We start from the raw sequence: 23,089 nt of genomic DNA on the forward strand, positions 1-23,089 counted from the left end.
AATAACATTAACAGAAATCATCAGCAGACAGCACATAAAAAATCCCATTTTGTTTATTGAAAAAAAGACAAAAAAAAGGTTGTTAATAAAGAAACAATGCAAATGATCATTTCAGTCAGTAAATGCAGAATACAGAAAACCCTGAAGATACAAAAGTTCAATAAAAAAAAAAACCTCCACTAGAAGGCGCCATTAGGACCACAAATACATCTGATCAGCCATGCCAGGAAGCCCCCCCTCATATCAACCTTGATAATCCCCTCCCGCAGTGATTTAAAAAACAACAAGAAACCCAGCTGATACTAAATAAAGAACAGATGCAGGAAGGGCTTGTGCTGAAATAAATAAAGTATAAAGTGAAACTGCCCTGCAGTTACAATAAGATTGCTGTAGTTATACACTAAATTTAACAAGGATGTAGAAAAAGTTTCTTTGGTTTAAAAGGTGAAACAGTGTGAAACCTAACATATCTAAAAACCAGAACCAACATTCAGCTTTCATCTCTCACTTACGGCTGAATTTCTCACCACACCCTTATCCTTAAAGTCATGATTCCCTCCTTACCCCAAAGTAAACGTTTACTTACATTTGTCATTCACACACAAACTGTCTCAATCTAACTTTCGCTGACATTTCATTCCTTTGGGATACATCTCCAGAAAGGTTTGCGCTTCCTCTTACCTCTGCAAAACACCGACATCTAACTGTACACACAGGCTTCATCAGGTGACTACATGCTGTTTTCCTGTTTGACTTTAAAATCAGATAAATATTTTTTTGCTGTCCAGCAACAAAGCACAGAGCTCCAGGCCGGAGCTCCTGCCTCACAACATTTTGATGTCTCTCTCTGCTGTCTGAGTCTTAAAGGAGGACATGATGTGTTGAGGTGTTCTCCTCCTAATCAGAGCCTGGGTGGGGGTCGCGATGGCGGTGGTCCTGGAGGTCCAGGAGGGACACGAGATGGAGGCGGACCAGGAGGGGGTTGTGTCACGGAGGGGGGTGCTCGGGCGGGGGGCGTGGTGCGGGGCCCTCTTGACGGCGGCTTCGTACGGGGAACAGAGTTGGAGACCAGGGGTCGCTGTTCGGCATGTGGAGGAGGCGGTGACGGAGGTGATATATCAGAGAGATGTGTGTGAGGAGGAGGAGGAGGAGGCCGGTTGTTTGAGGTGGACTCTGCATCTTTGACCCGCTGGAAACTAATACAACGACCCTGCAGGACACAAAGGCAAAGAGAAATGTCAAACCAGAGCTACACATCAGAATCCATTTGGAAGAATCGAACTGGGTCAATCATAACTACCAAAGTTAAAAGTAAACAGATGAGCGTTCAACAACCATGCTGGAGACCATGCAACCACATTAAACCAAACCACACTCTCAGTGTGCTGGAAATGCACTGAGATAATGTCTTTCTGGTTTGGGATACACTCTGTGATCTGCAAAGCGTTGGGTTACTGAAACCCCTTCACCATGTCTACTTTTACAGCCGGGACATTTGGAAGGAACTGTGCATGCAGGAGGCCGATTTCACATCATTTTAACACAGTAGGATCAAGCTAAAGCTATCAAGCCATCAGTTACCCACAGATTAAATGCTGTCAATGAAGTGGTGGGGGGAAAATACTGATTTATATATTTATTTTGGATTCAGGAGAAACATGTAGCAAACACAGTTATTGTGTGAAACCTGAAAAAAACAGCACAGAGACAAACTGAGTTAAAGAGGTAGTCCTTTTTTTCTTTTTTTGTAAAGTGGGGTTGTATGAGCTACCTGTCAATAGTAAGTGTGTTAGCCACAGGAGATGCAGGTCAGCTCGGCACCTTTATTTGGAAACCTGTGTGTGTTCTGGTACAGAAGCTAAATACATGGCTGCAGACGGGTTCAGTTTTACTACGTCATTCAAAAAAAATGACCAAAAAACTAACGATGATGTACCTGAACGCTACATTTTGAAATTTTTCAGCGCTTTACTTTTCCGTCGGTAAACCACTTTGATTTAGCACTACTCTGTGACGCATCATGAACGTGTCCAGCTCTTTGGGCCCCACTTCAAAAAATCCAAACTGTCCCTTAAACATGAATACGCACCCTCTGATATTTGTTTATTTATTGCACTTTTGATCAGAACTACGGTATCGAGCAATATCGCACATTGCATATGTTTGTCGTATGATGAATGCCGTGCAGAATACAGCTTTACATGCAGTGTGTCTTTGTGCAAAAATCAATGAGCTGCTCAGATCCAACAGGCACAGTGGTTGCTGTGAGTCTTATCGGCTCTGCAGATAGAGCCCCGTGTGTCCGAGGCCTCTGAGGACACACAGAGCTACTTCTGTCTTCTGTCCACACCTGCACTACAATAGCTGAGATGCGAGCGAAGGCGACACACACACATACGCTTCTGCAGGCTCAAGCTTTCCCCACTTCCCCTCCGAGCCTCTGGTGCGACTCTCTTGATGCAGAACAGAAAGTGGTTTATGTCTCTTATGTGCTCGACATGTCTGAATGCAGAGGGAGGGCTTCAACATCCTCACAATAGTTAACAGAGGCCCCATAGAATTTACCATAATTTACAAGTCTGCTCAAATGGACCGATTCTCTCATTGTTCTCATTGATGGGTTTCCTCTCTGTTCCCTTCATCCTCATATCTCTCTCTCTCTCTCTCTCCACACACACACACACACACACACACACACACACACACACACACACACTTGTCATGCTCAGTCAGTGTGTTTGAGGGATGGAGAGTAGGTCTCTGTGTCACAGACCCTTGGTGGTCTGATTATAACACCTTATTAAACAGAGAGGCCCTAAAGTCACACAGGGGCCAATAAGAGGGCCTCAGCAGCAGTAGCTTTGTGACTGAGGGGGCCTTTGTGTTCATATGGGTGTGTGTGTATATGATGGCTGGGTAATTGATTGGGGGCACCCTGGTTGGAGGACAGAAGGGGGGGGTTGACTGCTGGGGTCTTGTGTCCAGGCCGCGGTGAAAGGGCCAGTCTGTGAGCAGCAGAGCAGCAGCACAACACCAGAGACAGCATATGGACACAATGAGAACACAAGCTCATGAATATGGGAGTGTTTGTGTGTGTGTGTGTGTGTGTGTGTGTGTGTGTGTGAGACTGTAAGCATGCCTCAACCAGAACATATGGACTGAATGAAACCTGCGGCTCATGAATAACAGAAACAGAGGGAGAGGAAGGTTAAGGGGCTGCAGGAGAGCACCGAAAATATAGGGTGACTCGTGAAAAGAGCAGCGGAAATGTATCACAAAGAGGAAGTAGATGACATTAAGTCAGTAAGGAAGCAACAAACACAAATTATACTTTAGAAGACTTTTGGGCATCTTTTTCTTTATGTGAGTATCTTTTTTTCTGACAGCTTCAAGTTGAACACCTTAAATGTTAATGATGATGTCAATGTGTGTTTTTCGTTTGATTGCTTGAAAAACCAATAAAGATAATTTAATACTATTAAATGTTAAAACCGATCTGTACTTTCTCTGATTATAGAGATGCACCTTTTTTTTTTAAATCAGTGCTTTTGCTGACAATTTAGCCAATGGACGACTCTGACATAGATGCTTTTTCATCACTTTGTTGCATCTGTTTTTCAAATAAGCTCTGCGATTCGAAGCCACAGCAGCTGCAACGAGGACTGTAGACTCCATCCAGTACATGGGGCGCGCGACACACCCGCTAGGCTATCCGCGCTCCATATCAGTGCATCCTTAAACGACCATTTATATTTTGCATCATTGCTACAGCTTCATAACTTTAAGACCAATTTCAACCTTAAAGACGTGGACAGAAACGAATATAAAAGACGATCTCTTTGCATATCCATGAGTACATATGACACAACAAACACTGCACGACTAAAACTATGAGCTAAGACAAACATCTAAAAATTGTAAACTCAGCTGTTTATTTCTTTTAATCTATTAAATGTGATTTCTGTTAACGAGAGGTTATGTAAATGTAAATCCACATGGATGAACGTAAACCAAACAGCTTTGTAAATGTCTCAGAGAATCTGCGGCGTCCTTCTGATTTGAAAATTAACTTTTATTTTTTAAAGAATTTTACTTTTTTCAAAGTAAGAAACAACAAAGTGTAAACGTCACCCAAAGTCAGAAGAAATGACCTTCAGATAGTTCTAAAATACATTTTTAGAACATTTTAGAACCTGTACTTTTTCAATTCTACTTCAATACAGACGTCTAAAGAGCACTTCTGCTTTTTCAAGGGTCTTCTTTTCCCACAAATATCTGTTTGTCTAATTGAGTAAATAGTGTGAGGACTCTCACCACCTCTGAATGTAGATGGATGGGTTGTGTGAGAGGTCAGCATTGTCTCACTTGTGCTGTTCAATGACTGAATCTGTCCCTCTGGCTTGTAGTGTCTATCACTGCTTTTCTTCCCCTCTCGGGGATTGTTTACTCATACCCTCAACCCCCTTTTTTTTTTTTTCTTTGGGAAAAACAAAACCCTTAAATCACCCGCAGCATCCCTCCTCACACCGTCTAGCCTCCGTTTTTATCCTTCTGAGCCCCAAGACTCTGCCCTCCTTACACAAACACACACACACACACACACACACACACACACACTTTTGTAGCTGTTTACAAAGAAAACAACACACAAGCACACATTTCTCAACGTTATAGTAAAGAAAAGCGGAGAAAGATGAAGGGAGCCCAGACGCACATCCGACCTGACAGCTCTGCCTGTCTCCTCACATGACATTACTGCGATCCACTCACATAAGAAAGATGCATCATGTGCACTCACGAGAGGTAACACATGTTCATGCGTCACATATAGTGCTCTGGAATGTAGGCTGCACATAGCTATAATGCAGTGGAGATGATGGTCAAAGGTTCAGTCTGTGCTGATTAAAAGTTTTGTAGAATCCACGTCTGTAGAGAGTAGCTGTAGGAGACCATTTAAAATGCTGTTTATGTGTTTAACCGTCCTCCTAAAACAAAGTAATAATGTAAGAGATTTCAAATTTGCTGAACAACTAGACAATCTTTCCTCGTGTCACCCGGCAGCAGTAACTCTTTCCTGGGTCGGTGGGTCATGACTCCTGATAGTGAAACCCTCACTGTTCCCTGGAACTCCTCTCCATGAAGTTAATAATCAGCTCAGATGTGAGAACAACCTTTTTTTCCTTCCTCATACCAATTCTGATATAAACACTCATCTGATACCAGAGCGATAAAAGCCTACACATATGATTGGTGGAAAAACACTTATTGCTAACATTTAGCTATCTCTGGCTAACATAACCGGCATTGCTATTGTTTTTTTTTTTTATCATGCTCACACCATAATTTATCTGAAATCTCATTCATCAATGGTATTATTCAACCCCTCTAAGAGAGGTGAGTCAACCTTTTGTTGTGTTATTTTCTAATTTTCTAATGGGTGATTATTATAAATATAATATTATTGTTTTTTTGATTATTGCCTTTAGTGAACTGTAGACTTTACAGAAGCTATGTAGGTACACACACACAGACGCACACACAAACACACACCTTTGTATCCCGTGACATCTTTCGGGTGGGTATTGATTATATGATTCGGGATATGATTCATGTTATAATAATATCCAAACATCCAATCCTGGATACAACATTTTGGTCTGAAACAAGTCAACACCGGTGTGAATATTGGAATATCTTTACCAAATCATTTCTATTTTCAGTAAAATATCCTGATTAAAAGGAGATTATTTTCCATAAATATGATAATTCGTTTTTTTCAGTTCCCTGCCAATGAGCAAGCAAATTCCATAATTCAATCCTGTTAAATGTTTCATTTAAAGATCCAGAAAAAATTAATCAGTTAAGATATTGTCTTCAACACTGTGAGCAGCAGAATCACATTTCCAATCAACCTTAGAAATGTGAAATTTTCTGACATCCCTAAACTTGAATTCAACTAAACTTTTAACATGGCTACACACCACGAGAAGAGTGATGTGTTTGGGTCGTTTGGGTGATCTGAGCCTTTAAAGGAATCAGAGGGAGGTAAAGACAGAGGAGGGTGAAGAAGGGGAGGTGCTCGTTTGTTGTTTGTGGGCCGTGGAGGGATGGTGGCCGCCCTCTGGTCCGCTCCGCTCTGTGTGACGGTCCCATCAGTGCCATCAGCTCTGGGGACAAAAGAAGCGAATCTCTTCTGTCACAATATGGCTCGTGGCCTTTCAACTCCCCATCTGTTTGTGTGACGCTAACTCGGAAGAGCTGAGACATACGTTACAGTGACACACACATGCACGCCGCACACACACAGCAAGGAGGGCTCAAGCGCACACGGGGAGTGTGGCAGAAACTGGCAGGCCGCTGATGGCCGTTTGCAGAGGCAGCGAAGGAGGAGTAATGTGGGGAGAAAGCAGGACGAGCTCCTCCCGAGCCGCTTGTTAACAATCTGAGAAGTCTGATGTGAGCTTCTTAGCGCTGTGCTTTTTGCCATGACGCTCAGCTGTTTGTCATCAAGCTGCAGGTTCAGAGATATTTAAAAAAAAAGCATCAAGAACTATGAACCAGTTATAGTTACGCTATTGGCGCAGTGGTTAGAGCGCGCGCCCCATGTATGGAGGCTGTGGTCCTCAAAGCAGGCGGCCCAGGTTCAAATCCGACCTGTGGCTCCTTTCCCGCATGTCATTCCCTACTCTCGTCCTCCCTGATTTCAGACTCTATATCCACTGTCCTATCTCTTTAATAAAAAGCCCCAAAAAATAAATCTTAAAATAAAAGAAAAAAAAAATATGAACCACACTGACATGAACTGTGTCTGTAAATATTTGTTTGTTCCTTTTTGTCTGTGCAAAGGAAAAATAAGAAAAACTCAAGATTGACGGTATGAAGCCATGGTTTTCCTCCCAGTCAAACCTTTTGTAATTTTCTCCTTTTGAAGAGCGTATTTGTTTTTGCTCATCTATTTCCCTAATTAATCCCTGTGTTGCTCATTTTCTCTCTCTTCCTCTATGTCACACATCTTTGTTGAGTGTTTTTGATATGCATAGATAGTAAGGAGGTTCTGTTTCATTATGTGTGTTTAAAAATAACAACCATAAAAAGATCCCAGAGTCACAGCTTCTTTCATTTCTTAATAACACAAATTAGAAGTCCACCAGCTACACTTCTGCAGAGGAACTCGTTATTACAACCACGAGGACTTCACTCTCTGAGTTCAGATCTGAGTCTGGATCATTGTCGTCTTTCATGTATGACATCGCTTTTAGCGACAAAATTGAACGACTTTGGCCTTTGCAACAAAAGTGGAATTTTTCCCCATCCTTTCTTTCCATGTGAGAGAGCAGCGTTGTATTTTCCCGAGCTAATGGCTCGTGAAGGGTGTTGCGGGGGTCATCGTAGAGCAGCTCTGTGATCTACTGCTTCACAAAAAGTGTCGGACAAAGACTCCTGAAACTTCTGTCCTGACAGAGATGAATTGTACCGCTTAGGAAATAAAAGTTCAAGACGGAAAGAAGGGATAAAACCCACTGGTGACGACCACATTTATAGACTCCAGATACAGTAGAGACACACGCTCACGCTGTGACACCCTGAGGATGAATCGTGCCATTCAAGGAACAAATCAATACGTTTTACAGTGATATGGCGACAATGAAACCATTTATAACGGAGCAGATGTTTCACCATGGCAACCCGTGTGATGATGAAAACATGTCAGTGAGGTTATGGGATGCCACACACACACACACACACACACACACACACACACACACACAGGGTCAAGGTTAGATAAGAGTGCCCGCCCCGCTATCGTGTCGTGATTTAGGAGAAGCAGTAGAAGCTCTAGTTCCCGGTTATCAAGCATAATAAGGTTTGCAGCCGAATTCACAAGAACCAAAGCAAATAAAACCCAGAGTGACACAGGAGCTGATTTTTATACTTGTAAAGAGGGAGTGAGTGTGTAATGTGTGATTTGGAAGCTTGATAGAAACCCGGGAGTCATGGGGAACTTTCAAAAAAAAGTACAGAGGAGCACAGTACTCCTTGTGCATGAACAATGGCTGCTTTGACCAAGAGAGAAGTATCAGTACCTCATTGATTCAGCCTATGTGTGTGTCATTCTGTGTGTCAGTGTGCATGTAGACAGTCAGTATTGAAGCTGCTGTACATGAAGCTCACTGGCACGTAGTGTCTTCATGCAAAGAGAAGGAACAAAAAGACTAGATGCAGATGTTCATTTGTCCACAAACTAAATCTGGCAACGCACAGACGTCTTCAGTATCCTACCCGGTCTTTAAAGTGTCAGTCACCCACAGAGCCATTACTGACTTTACACACGTTTACTAAACTACAGCTTAGTGTTGCAGTACTTGAAACCGGTCTTGGGCTCAGGACCACTTTTGGAAGGTCTGGGTCTCATTTCGGAATCAAAAGCATTTTTACTCGGTCTTGTCTCGGTCTGGGACTGGGCGGACTCTGGATTTTAAATCAAGACCACCACTGATAGGCTATTTGTCCACGTCATTACTGTGATTAGAAGGAAAACACCTCTTTCTAAAACAACAAATAACTTCCAATTAGTTTGTGGTACAATTCTATTCCCCTCGGTTACGGCCGCAACCTATGTCTTGGTCTCGGTTAGTTTGATCATGAATACAACACTACTTCAGCTTTGTATCAGTCATGCCTGGTTGTGGTCCATTACATTTTCACACATGTTTGAGGAATAGACTGTAAATAAGACGTGGAGATTGATGTGAGAGTGACTTTTACTTGCGATCTTTCTATCTTCTACTGCACTGGTTGCAAATAAGGTCAGATTTGTTGAATTATTTGAATTCTCAGTTGATCTTCACATTTTCCCTATTGATAATATGCTCCTAATTGCACGTTTCACATCTTGGTCAATACAGCATGACTTTTCATTTTCAAACTTTGAGTAAAACTTTGGATAAAGCAGGGACGCTTTACCTGAGATTGGCTTGCAGCTATCTGTGTATCATCAAGTATCATCACTTTTTGGATCCATGAAACCTAGACAACCACGGCCCACATGCCAAACTTGAGAGGGGGATTTCACAAACAACAGGATCATGTCTGGGTGGCTACGTCCACATCTTCTATTTAGTCTTTGCTTTAACATGAAGATATGAATTAAACGAGACAGAAGTTTGAGACTCACCTCGTCTCCAGGCTGCGGCCTCATCAGAGACACCTGGTCATAACCTCTCCTGAACAGAGCCCACAGAGCGTCCAGCTTCCCCTGGAGGAGCCAGGAAGAAAAACAATGAGTAAAAAAACAAACAAAAAACAAACAAAAGGGTGATTTTATAAAATAAAAGAATCAAGAGGAAAACCCTATCATGAAATTTAGTATTTTTGATCTGAGTCTTACCTGGATGGGTGTGTACCACCTCCTCTGCTGTGGGGGGCGGCGAGGTGGTTTCCGTGGCTTGGGCTCGTAAGGTTCAAATTCCTGCTCTGGCATCTTTACAACGGCGTTTTTAGGTTTGTCCAGCTTAGCACCCTCCTCGGTGGAGCCCTTCTCTCCCCATCGCACCTAAGACATTATAATATTAGAAAAAAAGGTTTTATAGATCACCTAAAACAAATTAAATTTCCCCGGGTGTTTGGGAAAACAAATCAAGAATGTGAATGGAATACGAGGCAATAAACACATTTTAGACAGAGAGAATGAACGGTGAAATAGAAAGAAGCATTGTGAAAATGTTATTTATAGCATTGCATTAGCTACAGATAGCATACCTCCATGCGTTTGATGCCACCCACTCCTCTTCCTCCATAGTAGGATGCGTCCACTGTGGGCCACCTCTTCTTTGGCATCCCATCTTCATCATCTGATTCCTAAAAGAGAGAGACTCCATTACAGGAAACAGCTCATATTCCCAAAAACAAACAGCTAATAATGTTACCATCACAACCAAACAATGAGGAAACATGTCAGTCTTACTGGTTCTGGAGGAGGAGGAGGTGGAGGTTCTTTGATCACCTGTAGGTTAGAAAAACACAGCGTGAGAAAAAAAAACTCATGACAGTAAATCAAATGAAGACAAGTTAAAGCTTGTCTGCACATCAAACTTACCACAGTGCAGCAGAGAGGCCAGAACCACCACATCAGCAGCACAGCCAGCAGCAGGAACACCACCAGCAACGATACCAACACAATGGTGCCGTCAAACTGCGCGCAAACACAGAAGCGTCGGATTAAGATTTAAAAGAACAAACGGAGACGAGATGAGAAAAAAAGATGAAACAAAAAAAGCCAAAGTACTCACAGCCTCCTCTGATGAGAGACACAACAGAGGAGACGTCAGAGAGGAAGGAGAGAAGAAGAGGACTGGAGAACCAAGAGCAAAGAAGAAGAAGGTGGAAAGAAAGTTTATTTAAATAAGGCAGCATGCCAGAGGAAAAAAATAAAACTGCAGTGTGCTGTAGTGATGGTGCGCACACAGGAAGTACTCACACATTCAGTTGTAGTGATGTGAACGGAGCTGGTGATGTAAGAGATGCCCTCGTTCATGCTCACCTGGAGGTAGATCACCCTGCAGAAACACAAACACGTGATGGTTTGATGAAAGATAGACTGACTAAACCATACGATCTTACAAAAGACGCTGGTTAAGACGCTTAAAAGGGGCTTATTTTGCATTAACTAATGATTCATTTTATTTGAGGCAGTGATGTTGATCTGTGATCTGAGAGTTTGAGATTGATTTGCCTCCCCCCAAATACGGAGAAATCTCACTATTTTTCAATCCGCACCGTCCGTTATTGAAAAACAAAGTCAATGCAGAAGTGCAAAAAACTGCAGTTCCTTGAGTGTCCACTTGAGGCTGGCTGCAAAAGCAAAGGTATCCCCATTAGACCCCATATTAAAATGCCCATTTTTACAGCCGTAGTAAACATGAACTGTACATAGCATGGTACATGTAACAGTTTAGTCAAATATCACTCAGACTACCGTAACCATGAGCAACCTTAAAGGCAAAGTGCATCATATCGAACAGTTACTCTTGCAATTGTATGCAAAGCACAAAACATAAATATAAATGAAGTTAGCCTTAAATCAAACAATGTGCATTACCTCAACCTGAGAAAATAAAGAACTACAAAATGAAACCAAAATAAATCTCATCTCCATCTTACATTAGTAACCCTGCAGTGGAGCAGAGAGAAGTCATATGTTGTATTAATGGTGAAATGACATGTATACATGGTATTTTAAGATTGTATTTTTAAGGGAATTTTTCTTTTATTCAATAGGATAGTGGATCTAGTATGAAACCGGGGAGAGTGAATGGGAGGAATGATATGAGGGAAAGGAGCTACAGGTCGGACTTGAACCAGGGCCGCCCGCTTGGAGGACTATAGCCTCCATACATGGTGCACGACCAAACCGCTAGGCGATCTGCACCCCATGTATACATGTTTTGTTATCTTTGAAGCTTGTTTCATACACTTCACATAAACACCAGTTTTGTGCTTATTGACAAATTTTCAGCTGCTAAGATTCACAGCATGATCAACAAACTTCTGTGTATGTTATTGTCATTGAACTAGGTCGTCGGCTTTCCTTCTTGAACATGTGTTTGAATCGTTTTGTTTGTCAAAAACTAAATTGGCTGCAGACACAGCTGAGGAAACGTCCCTCTTCAGCTCCTGTAATATTCCTCTCTGGGTTTTTATCATGGGCCTGCCACACACAAGTCTTGGTGCACATCTGCCTGGGTGCACACATCATGGTCATGTTTCGGCTACTGTAGAAGCACGCCTGAGGTGGCAAGTACATTCCTCCATCTACTTTGTCCGTACTTGCTGCCTTATAAGCGCATAAACATGCTGACATCGACAAAAAAACAAAAAAAAAACACTGAAAGAGGTCAGGGAGTTCTCCACCCAGTGAAGGAATCTCTTCTGTTTGGATCAGGCCCAGACATCTAATGTGGAAACCACAGACAGCTAAATGACTTCTTATTCCCCACTACTCACACTGATATATGCACGACAGGGTTTGGATGATGATTCAGAGATAGCAGGGTTTAAAGGAAGAGAAGGCCTCGCAGGATTGAGGACACAAAAAACAGGGAAATATTTAGTGAAAGTTTATTCATCTAACAACAAAAACAAAACCTGTTCGCTAAATAGACACACTGGGGTAAAAACACAGACAGCTGGTTTGTAGTTAAAGGTTTGCAAAAGAATGGAGAAAGGCATTCTTGTGCTGTTCTTATGGTTTGGGGGGGGGGGCTCTGAAAGACACAAGGGGGGCATTGAGGTTTATATTCATGGAGGGGACGACAAGGGGGGAGGTCACTGCAGGGTGGGAGAAGGGAGAGGAAAACAGAGACAGGGGGGGATGGTAGGAGGAAAGCCTTTCCTGTTTGACATCCCTTCAGCGCTGTCCCTCCCTTCTGAGACCCCTTCCTCGCTATTTCCTCAAACACTGACTCTGTTCTCCCTCCTCCTCCCCTCAGCCACTGTAGCAGCTTGTCTCATAACTCATGCTGACGCTGTCTTCAGAGGAGGAAATTGGCAGTGCAGGTGCCACTCATCTTGCCTTTCACTTCTTCCACTCCTTTTTTTTTTTTACTCCCCCCCTCCATCATATGTTCAGGCCTCATTTCAGGAAGGCAGGGGGACACAGTGCTATCAGCTCCCCTCTGACAGAGAGATCTCAGCCCCTATCAATCATCAATCTGCCCACTTTATATGTGTCTTTGCCCTGTGTGTGTGTGTGTGTGTGTGTGTGTGTGTGTGTGTGTGTGTGTGTGTGTGTGTGTGTGTGTGTGTGTGTGCGTGTGTGTGTGTGTGTGGGGCCGCATCCGGAAGGTTCCCAGTCAACATAGATTTGTGTGATGTCAATGACTTCATTATATGTGATAAGACTCTCTGGAACAGGGGATAAGTGAGTGAGGGTTTTTTTTTTTTTGGGGGGGGGGGGGGGGGGTTTCGGGTTAAGAGGTGATGCTGGGAGCTGGAGTCCTCTGAGACCACATGTATAGACTGTATGACCCCCAAAACAGGAAGCAGTTCACCTATAATGTGATCTGACATGTAAGGGTGAATTATTGGGGACTTGATTCATAGTCCTGTTCAATACTGATTAAGTTTTCAAAATAAAATGATAACATTTCTTTAAAAAAAACTGTGGAAAATATTTGTATTTAGAGGATATTTTTATTTATTGGTATCATCTGTCCACTTTGTTTAAACACATTTGTTTGTATGAGCATTATCTACTTTATGGTGAATCTACCTGACTTTTATTTGCTGCATTCACAGATTGAAAACATTTGGCAGCTTGGGTTAGCTCACCCTTAAAACTCTTGTGAATAAAGAAAATGAAGAACTGTGAATATAGATGGTGAACATCCAATCTGATCGTCCTCGGTTCTAGAGAGATGATTTTGGTTAAAAGGATTTAACTCTACAAGTACAATTCCAAAGGATTCAAATTTCACATCAAAAACACCTGTAAAGCTTGCCCTCTCTCCGTCCTACATATTTACAACTCTATCTGCATGTTATGGCACTGCAGCTCCCAGAACTCATCAGCCAGCTGTTCACCTCCTCTTTGGGCCCTTCAGCCATTCACAGCTGACTTCCTCTTTAGCAGCACTCGGGCATAGCTGACTCGGCTCTAATGGGCTTCTGTTACATGTGAGGGCAGCACCTTTGGGCCCCGTTGCAATGTGTAATGATGCTCCAGGTTCTACAATGTTCTCTGGAGGTGCAGCCCAACCCGAGACAAAACCACAATAGCAACAACCCGGACAGAAGGAAGGGGGTACTTTTTGGATTTTGAATTGTCATTAAGTTGATCCCTTAATTGTTGCATGTGAGTTATAACTAAAATTCCATGTGTAACTGCTGTTATAATTATATATGCTGTTATGTGTCGGTGAAATACACCGAATACTACAGACTCTGAAATCTCCCTGCTGCCACAGTGCAAAAACAAAATGTTTTTCTCCCCATTAAGGCAGTATTTTTCACTGGCGGACAGGACAACCTCAAATCACACCAGAAATCTGAGTGACAGCATCAAGACAGATGATGACTGGGAGGTGTCTGAGGCTGCAGGCTGGAGTGTATAATTATGCACAGGACTGCAGGCGGCGGGGAACGGGAAGGCTGCGGGTCGTTCCTCGGTCCTCTCCGAGCTCGGCCCACAGCATCGCCAAGTCTGAGCCGCGAGAAACTTCTGCTCTAAATCACCACAAGCGAAAGCTAGCAGCCCTCAGAGGAAACTTTACACTGCCCCGCCGACTCCACTCACACTTTCACTCTCCCAAAGTGTCAGACAGAGATTGGGAGAAATCACACACGAGCAAATACACACACACACACGCACACACGCACGCACACACACACACACACACACAAACACGGTTGCAAAGTCCTCTCCAGCGTGGCTGTCATTAAGTTGTGTTCCTGGGCTCTTCTCCTGTTGTCCCCTTGTGATTGGTGTCTGGCTTCGTTAGCTGTGACAAACACTGATTGATCACAGACACTCAATGACTTTGGCCCTAATTTGTTCAAGGACAGCAGTCTTCTGTGTCCACACCAAACTTGCGTGCAGCTGGTAAATATCTGAGTGCAGCGTGTTACAGCTGAACACAGAAAGTTTGACATGGGGATAAAAAAAAAAAAGAAAACCAAAGGAGATGTCCTGCTTACCTCCCAACCTCCTCTATGACAGGAGCAGGGCAGAGCAGGAAGGTGTCTTCTATTCCAGCTGGTCTCTCATCTATACAAGGAAAGACAAAAAGTCACTCTTCATGCAGCAGAAATACTAACATGTGCAGCCTGAAAAACTGTTCCCACATTCTTCTTTAAAGCACAAGCCAAACCAGAATCCAAAAATGCTTTTAAGTGTAAGCATTTATGTACTACAGCAAATCGCTGTAATAAAGAGCATACAGGGGAAATTAACCCATCAGAACTCTGTGCTCTGTTTCAATGATCATTTTCGGTTTTACGGTATTTTCCATAAAATATTTATTTTGGAGAGGCAGTAAATGTAAAAGTGCCAAACTTAATCCATCAGACACAGCCACAATCTTCTGTTAGCTTGCATCTTATATTTACTTAAGCATAAATAATCCTTTAAATCCTCTCAACACGCCCTGCTCTTGTGTCTGTATCTGTTTTTGAGTAGTATGTGCAGAACTTACCGATAGTGTGTGTGTCATTCAGTTTGAAACTGCAGAGGACCTGGTTGGTATTTCTTGCATGCAGAAACCCATTGCCTCTCACCACCACCTGGAAACTCTCTGAAACAGACACACAATCAAAGAATATCGCACGCACCATGAGACATTATACCAAAATGAATGAAAAAAATAAAATCAATTTTCAGTGGCATGTGAGAGATGCAAAAGATGAAACTGGTCTTCTGTTTTAGTTCAAATTTGAAGTTTTCTAGTGAACCACTATGGCGAGTGCCAAAGGCCATCCTTTCCCTCCGATGCACTCAACTTAAGCAGCAGAAACTTGTGCATGCCTCATTACTGCTTGTTTATATCTGTGTGCTTGTGCATGTACGTGTGGAAAGGCCATAACAAGCTCCAATGGTGCTAATGCTTAAAGTGCTGCTATTCACAAATATGTGCTGTGAAGTAGCCAGGAGCTGGTGCGTATGTGTGTGTGTGTGTGTGTGTGTGTGTGTGTGTGTGTGTGTGTGTGTGCATGTCTTTGACCTTTAGTGTCCCTCAGGCACTGTTAAAGCGCACTGACAGAGGCTTGCCAGCATATGCTAGAGTGTCTATGTGGCTGCTACCCAGCATATGTTAGAGAGCGGGAGAAAAAAACACTTGCTTAAAAACATGCCTGCAGGGCTGACAACAGCAGAGCACTGTCAAAGTAGGCCTGACCTTACCTATGGCACCATTAACACATGTCTGAGTCAGTATGCAGATGTGGATCTGAAGAAGAATGCTATGAACAGACTGTATATGTCCTGTGCTTTTCTGAGGCGTGTGTAAGCATCTGCATGTCATCAGTATGTGCATTCATGAATGTGTGCATGTGTGTGTGGGTGTGTGTGTGTGTGTGTGTGTGTTCTGGCTGTGCACTGAGGTTTCCTCTAGCATTATGCTGGCTCTGAAGGAAGCGAGCATCGGCCACACCTTTAACATTTAAAGCTCCAGCGTGAAGATCACTGGATAAAAACATCAGAGGGTGTGGGTGTATATGTGACAGTGTTTCCTTAAAGGTCAGGCAAGCTACTAAGAAAAGCCGTGAATAAAAGATACACACTCAGAGGCAGAGAAGAGCGAAGGGAACAAAAAAAATCCCTGTTTGCATTTGTCTGAGAATCTCTACATATTCACAGATGCTGTAAAAATCTTGAATAGAGCAGATTTGCTGTTGGAGCCGACCCAGGAGGGAGTGCTGTGATGTACAACACAGATGGAGATTAAAATTGAGCTCTACCCAGAATATGTTGTCTGTGTGAGATATATGGGTATTAGGTTAATCATATAACTTCAAATATTGCACCCTATTTTGTGCAAACTGTGTCGACTCAGGAAGGCAAAACATGTGCACGCAGCTGCCCTCTTAACACTTTATCTGCACGACTGCCAGCATGCTTATTTACAGATGTTTAATGACTTGCAACCTGTCAGTATTTCTTATGTCTTCCTCAGCTAGACTCAGGTTCTACATGTGTATACATACATACACACATGCACCATCTGATAAACCACATGCTTTTTTAAATAAAGTATTGTCACCACTATACATTCTTATCTTTTGAGATTTTAAATCGATTCATAACTTCCAAAAAACATTTTTTCAGTCACTCCCTGCTAAGTGCTAAGGCTAGCTCTTTAACTCAGTAGAATGCCAAATGGAGCAGTCAGTCTCACAGATGACTGGAGTAGATCCTGAAGTATGTACTACTTCAAAATCATTTTGAATTGAAAATAGATTCTCAGTTGAAGCTTGACCCCAAGAATCGAAATCGAATCGAATCGTGAGATAAACAAAGTTTCCTAGCCCTCAAGTTACCACACACTCTTTGTCTTCTCCCTGATCCTGCCCTGTTGTTTCTGTGAAAGACAACCACAACAACTGGGGTAATAATTAACAGCTGTATAATACAGCCCCATATAAGTGATTGTAATCATTTTCACATAAACGGTGGTTTATGTGGTAATGTTTAACATTGACCACAATGTGCAACTTAATTAGAGGACTTGACGCTCATTCTTTCTAATGCTCTCTGCAGAAGGCTTTTAAAAAATCCAGTTCTCCAGTCATATCATTCACCCGAAGAGAGAGAGCACTGTGTTAATTGCACAAATACATCTGCAACATTTCGCTACAGAAATGTTACCCATATGTATTCTTATTCACAAAAAATATCCAGTCCTGACTCATCTTGAAGACTTCCATACCAGTCATTCTTAAACACACCCATCATGTTGGTTTCCACAGAGGTTTTTGTTTTCTTGATCACTTAATAACTGCTATAAACTAGAAAAAAAAGTCTGAATCTGAACATCTTCCTCACACATCCTGACACAAACGCACGCTGAGGCTTGATGGGCTGAAAGGTCAGCGCTGTCAGACACATGGTGGGCAGGGACTGGTGGAGCCCTGCTGACATGAACAACACATATGCTGCTGCCCTCGCCTGTGCGCTTTCTGCCTGCCTCTGTGGCCACATGTCCATTTACATCTACACCTGAACGCTTGACAAGGGTTACATTTGTACCAGTGTGTGTCTTGTGTGTTTATTGTGTGCATGCGTAAGAGGGAAAATGGGGTACGGCTTGTCCGAACGGCGGCTCTTCAATCACGTTAGTGCGACGGGACAGTGAAGGGCAGGGAGGGGCGCAGCGGGACGGGACATCGGGGAGGAAAAGGGTCAGGCGTTAATGAAAGCAGCAATCTCTGCTGTCATGTTAGATCTAAGGGCCCAACTCTCACCGTTCTCCCGGTGTGTGCGTGTGCGCTTGTGTGTGTGTGTGTGTGTATGAGGGGAATCAGTGCTGTCATGTCAGATAGTGTGGCCCAACGTTCACTGTCCAGTCTGATGGCCTGTTTGCAGGCAGCTCGGTCTGGTCACTTCACATCAATGTGAGGGACATGTGTGTACATGTGCTTGGAGATGTGTGTGTGTGTGTGTGTGTGTGTGTGTGTTCATGTGTGTGTGTGTGCGTGCTGAATAAAGAACATCCTATCGTGTATGTGTTAGTAAAGCATGTACAGTGTGTGTGTACATACAGGCAGAAAGAAAGACAGAGAAAGAGCCTGTCACTTTACCTATGTAACATGTCATAATATGAAATATGTAAATCAAGATGGATATATTGTTACATCAAGCTTTGGTATTTGTTTCTATTGCTGACATTATATCACATAATACTGCAAAAACAAGCATTGTGTAAGGAACTGATGTGCCAGTTATTTTTCTAAAAAAATAAAAATAAAAATAAAATTTAAAGCTATTCATAAGAATTACATGTACGCTAAAAAAATGTATTCATACATATCCTGTCTGAAACAAAGCGCACTATATGCATGTGTTCAGCACGTTGTCCTTAATTAGGCCGGATCAAGTCTTGGTTTAAGTGGGTCCTTGGTTTCTTAGTTCACTGACCATTAGACTGCTCATCAATCGAATTATAAATGAGGCTGTTGGAGGATATTTGGGCACATGTCGAGTGACACACACTCCAACCAGAGACTGTAATTATCCCATTAAAGCCTCGATTCTTCAGTTTTCCTTCCTTTCAAGGCAACATTTTTATTGGTCTCCTCTCCTCCTTCCATTTCCTCTCGCCTCCTTCATTTCCTATAATGGACGCTAATCTCCATTGGTTGTCCTGGTAGCATGGCTGTAAATGCACTCTCTCTTAAGTGAGTCCTAATAAGGTCATGTCAAAGCTCATCCATCCTGCCGGCTATGCATAAAAGCTCCCTCTCGTCATCTCTTTTTTATCCCGTTTCTTTCCTTCCTGAAACTGCTGACCAGAAGAAGAGCTGGACACAGAAGAAGAGAAACAGCCCAAATGGCTGTTTAACATATACGATGTGGCAAACTAGGCCAGAGAAGCAGCCATGCTTAAAGATTCACGGCTAATTCCTCTGACCAACACCCCCCCCCCCCCCCCCACTTATTTTCTGCACACACGCTGTGCTGGAGCGGCTATGCTAATTTCCCCCGGCCGTGAATGACAATACGCTCTCTGTCACTCCACAGTCATAAGCGTCCATGCGATTACTCAACCTCATGTTCCACTCCAGAGGCTTTAGATGACTGTCATATGACACAATCGTGCACCCTGACTGCCCAGCGCTTTAACAAGGAGGGGAAACGCTTGTTCATCACACCTCTTACCTCCTGCACACACGCTGGACGGCTCTGCAGCGAGAATCTCAATGCAGGACTTCTTGATAATCTGAGAGAAAAAAATGAAATATACACAACAAGTCAATGTAATAACACAAGATTTCTATGTTTCTCTGTGTTTGGATGAGTGTTCACATATGGTATATGTGTCATACCGAGTCAATGATTCCCCTGAGGGCTTGGAAGCCTCCCCATACAGGAAACACGTGCTCCATGGTATCTGCAATAGTTGCAAGCTAGAAAAGTATAGAAACAGAAAGAAAGACATTTTCTTCATGTTTTTCGCATCAACTTTGAATCATCTTTAATATCCTTGTGTGGATCCTACCTGGGTCTGGTTGAATTCTTTGACCCCTACACAATAAACAATGGCTCCCATTGACCTGGCCCTTTGTGCCTGCCAAAAGGTAGAAATAAAACACAAACATTGTGTCAGAAAAGATTACTTTAAATGTTGTTGTTATGAAGAACAAATTCTCGACTAGCTGAATTTCCCCCATCTTAATCTTTTATCTTTACCTGCTGCCATATTTCACTTCCGATTCACAAGATTTTGTAGCCTATAGCCTATCTGTACATGGACCATGTGTTGCCCGAGTCATTTGATCTGCCTCTTTTCCACTTTGTGTGTTCCCAAATTAAAGAAGGCTTGCCTTATATTCCACTTGAGTCATTGTTTACAAATTGTGGCTACAGACAAATTTGATGGGGCTGTCCTAAATGTAATCAATAGTTTGATGATGTCTCCGGTTCCTTTGGTGGAAAAACCTAAATTCTAGCGTCATTATGTCAACAAACCACATAGAAAAGTTGTTCAGTAGCACTACAATTAAATGGAATTAACTGTTTTTTAAGATTTATTTGTGTTGGAAACAAAACTTTAAAAAAATGGTCCAAAGCACATAAACTGTGTGGTCACAAGTTGAACTGGATGCCTCTCATTGTCAAGAAAGAAGGTTAGCTTTGTACTTCATAAGTAAATGATATGCTTATTTAGAATTAATCATTGTAATGACAATGGTGTACTGGTTGAAGCTCTTGACTTGAGTTCATGTCCCTCAAAAGTATGAATTTGAATCCTGTAATTTGCTTATGTGGTTATTTTTGTTTATATGAAAAATGGCAGATCTTTTTTTATGTGAAACATAACAGACTCAGGAGACTCCAAAAATGAAGAGTTGTAATTAGAACTTTTATTGGACTAAGACTAAAAGAAAAAGTCATTTTCTCTCAAGCAGTACTTGTTAGTAAGAGGCATTCAAAAGGACATTAGTATTTTCTACTGTTTTGAACAGCTATTAAAACCACAATATCCACTGACCAATTCACCATTTAGCACGGTCACCCATTGATTTGAAATACTGACACACCCATCCTCATGTCAATGTTTACAAGTGATTTAAATCAGATAGTTTCACATCGTACTTACCTCTCGCTGAGCGGTGTCAAACTGCCACTCATTCAGTTCTCCATCAGTCAGAGCGATAATAACACTTGCTGTCCCTGTAGAACACAAAACTTTCATTTCTCTGGAACAGCTGACAACACATTTGTGATTAACTAACAACACACAGCTTAGCTTACCTTGCTTCTCTTGGAATATCTGCGCATTAGCCTGCAATTACAAAACATGGTTTAAGTCAAGATTCTGAACCAATTCTGTTAAATTAAAGGACAAACGTGCATATTTATACATTTATAGACTGCATTGGGTTAAAACATGTTGTAATTATTTCTGACAGTAGGCCACAACCCTCAATTTACGAGGACTTTGAGCATGTCACTGGTCTTTGTGTGACATTTTTTAATTTAGAAATCATCTCGAAATGTCACATTTTTACCACCAGAACATGTTTCAGATTGAATATAAAATGAGAACAGACCTCATGGCAGTGTGGTTTGATTTCACAATGCCTCGTTACATCCGTTCACAAAACTCAGCAGTTTTAGGAATCAGAAAAAAACATGATCTGAGATACTCCTCTAGCCCCACTAATGAGCCCTCCTTCTAGCTGCCAAGTCCACTCTATCCTCAGAGAATATTTGAAATAAACTTGTAAAGTGAAGGCTGAACTAGTGTGCTGTTGGCTGGCTTTACAAATGTGTTCAATCCTCAGCCTCTCACCATCTCCAGGCCCAAATTCATTAACGTGTCTCCTCCAGGTACAACCCTCCTTAGAGCCTGTAGGCCTCCATCGATGGACTCCCTGTAGGATAAACACACAAAAGCTGATCAAATACGCTGGAAGAAATCTGATTTCAGGGAAATACATTGGGGAATATTCCCATTGCCTAACAAAGTAGATAAAGAGAGGTACAGAGGGGTTTGAGTTGGCAAGTAACTGTGTGGCTCAAGAAGTATTCAAGCCAATCCTCAGCCAAAGTCATCCCCAGGAGACTGAATGAACTGTTTTGTATTCTTTGGTTGCTTGAAGCTGGATTTAATTTGTGTTAAATTCAATTTTAAACTGCAAGAAAATCTGGTCAGAAAATCCGAGTTCCCAGAAGTTTGGAAACCCAAAGATAAACACAAATGAGGAAACTTTACAGACTATTGATGTTAAATTTCACGGGAAGATGAAGATGCAGAATGAAGAAGAAGGGACAGTTATGATGTTTTTCATGTGTTGGTCTTACCTGTTCTCAGTCAGTTTCATGATGATGTTTCCTCGTGTGGAGAAGACAATGAAGGACATCCGCAGCATGGGGCTGCAAACACACAGTTGTTTTGTAACATTAACATGGACGAAAACAGAAAACATCTGATGTCTTGAATGACTAATCCTGTTTTTACCTGATAAACTTCTCTGCCAGCTGCTCGACGAAGGAGTAAATCTCTATCCAGTGATGTTTCACACTTCCAGACCTAACAAAACAACATAAACACAACCTTGTAAGGATAAAATATGATGTTCCCACAGATGACTAATTATCCTCTGCTGCAAGCCAATATCGTTTGATTTTATTAAATGCAGGATTTTCTAGTTAGGAGCCAGCTGTCTCAGGGATTAATCACACAAAAATAGAAACGTTTTGCATGATAGGCTAAAATTAAAGCCAAATGTGTGCTATGGCAGTTATTACACTTTGTGCTTGAGCTGAACACTGGTCGGTCCAATATTTTGGTCCATGGCAGAATTGCTCAACAACCTTCAGATGAATTGAAATATTTTTTTGTACAGAGGATGAATGTCCCTTTGGGATTGAGCCTTCTGATTTTGAAGACCCCTAACTATTTATCCACTTCAAACATGGACTCAACTTTTGGTTGTTTTTTCGTTCTTTACAACAAGCCTCTTGGATGGAAAACCACCAGACTTTTGGCATTTTATAACATGTTCCAAACAGGTTACTCTCAAGCACTTTTCACATATGCACTCCTGGAAATTTGTGGAAAATTTCAGGCGTATTGCCACAGAAATCTTCCTGAGTGGGAAGAACGACATAAATGAATTGGAAAATAACCAATAGAAAATATGATTCTTTAGGTACATCAAATATTGCAAATATCATAACAGTTGTAGCGGGACAAAAGACAACCTAAAACTGCAAACACTGCTGACAAACTTGATTCAGACCAAGATCAATCATCCTTCAGAGAGCTGCTTTGATACTGTAAGTGTATTTCAGAGCCTGAACTTTTTACCTTTACTTCAGTAAAGAAGTTGAATCAGTACTCCTACCTTTTTCTATACATCTCTTTGAGAA

At 42.1% G+C, this 23,089-nt stretch overlaps 1 protein-coding gene across 1 annotated transcript in view; it reads right to left on the reverse strand.

The window, feature by feature from the left end:
• Positions 1–37: 37 nt before the first annotated feature.
• Positions 38–23,089, reverse strand: part of antxr1d (ANTXR cell adhesion molecule 1d) — a 28,366-nt gene continuing 5,314 nt past the window's right edge. Inside the window, exons 2-18 of the mRNA XM_020642907.3 lie at positions 22,176–22,247; positions 22,019–22,090; positions 21,507–21,588; positions 20,966–20,996; positions 20,811–20,884; positions 19,710–19,778; positions 19,537–19,617; positions 19,370–19,430; positions 15,192–15,290; positions 14,695–14,764; positions 10,478–10,556; positions 10,097–10,192; positions 9,965–10,003; positions 9,760–9,858; positions 9,389–9,553; positions 9,176–9,256; positions 38–1,210 (exon numbers count right to left, since the gene is read on the reverse strand). Coding sequence (XP_020498563.2) covers positions 902–1,210; positions 9,176–9,256; positions 9,389–9,553; positions 9,760–9,858; positions 9,965–10,003; positions 10,097–10,192; positions 10,478–10,556; positions 14,695–14,764; positions 15,192–15,290; positions 19,370–19,430; positions 19,537–19,617; positions 19,710–19,778; positions 20,811–20,884; positions 20,966–20,996; positions 21,507–21,588; positions 22,019–22,090; positions 22,176–22,247 — 1,579 coding nt within the window. The 3' untranslated portion in view covers positions 38–901. The remainder of the gene's footprint in view (positions 1,211–9,175; positions 9,257–9,388; positions 9,554–9,759; positions 9,859–9,964; positions 10,004–10,096; positions 10,193–10,477; positions 10,557–14,694; positions 14,765–15,191; positions 15,291–19,369; positions 19,431–19,536; positions 19,618–19,709; positions 19,779–20,810; positions 20,885–20,965; positions 20,997–21,506; positions 21,589–22,018; positions 22,091–22,175; positions 22,248–23,089) is intronic.

Source organism: Labrus bergylta, chromosome 10 (assembly GCF_963930695.1).
Source record: "Labrus bergylta chromosome 10, fLabBer1.1, whole genome shotgun sequence".
In the NCBI taxonomy this organism is placed as follows: domain Eukaryota; kingdom Metazoa; phylum Chordata; class Actinopteri; order Labriformes; family Labridae; genus Labrus; species Labrus bergylta.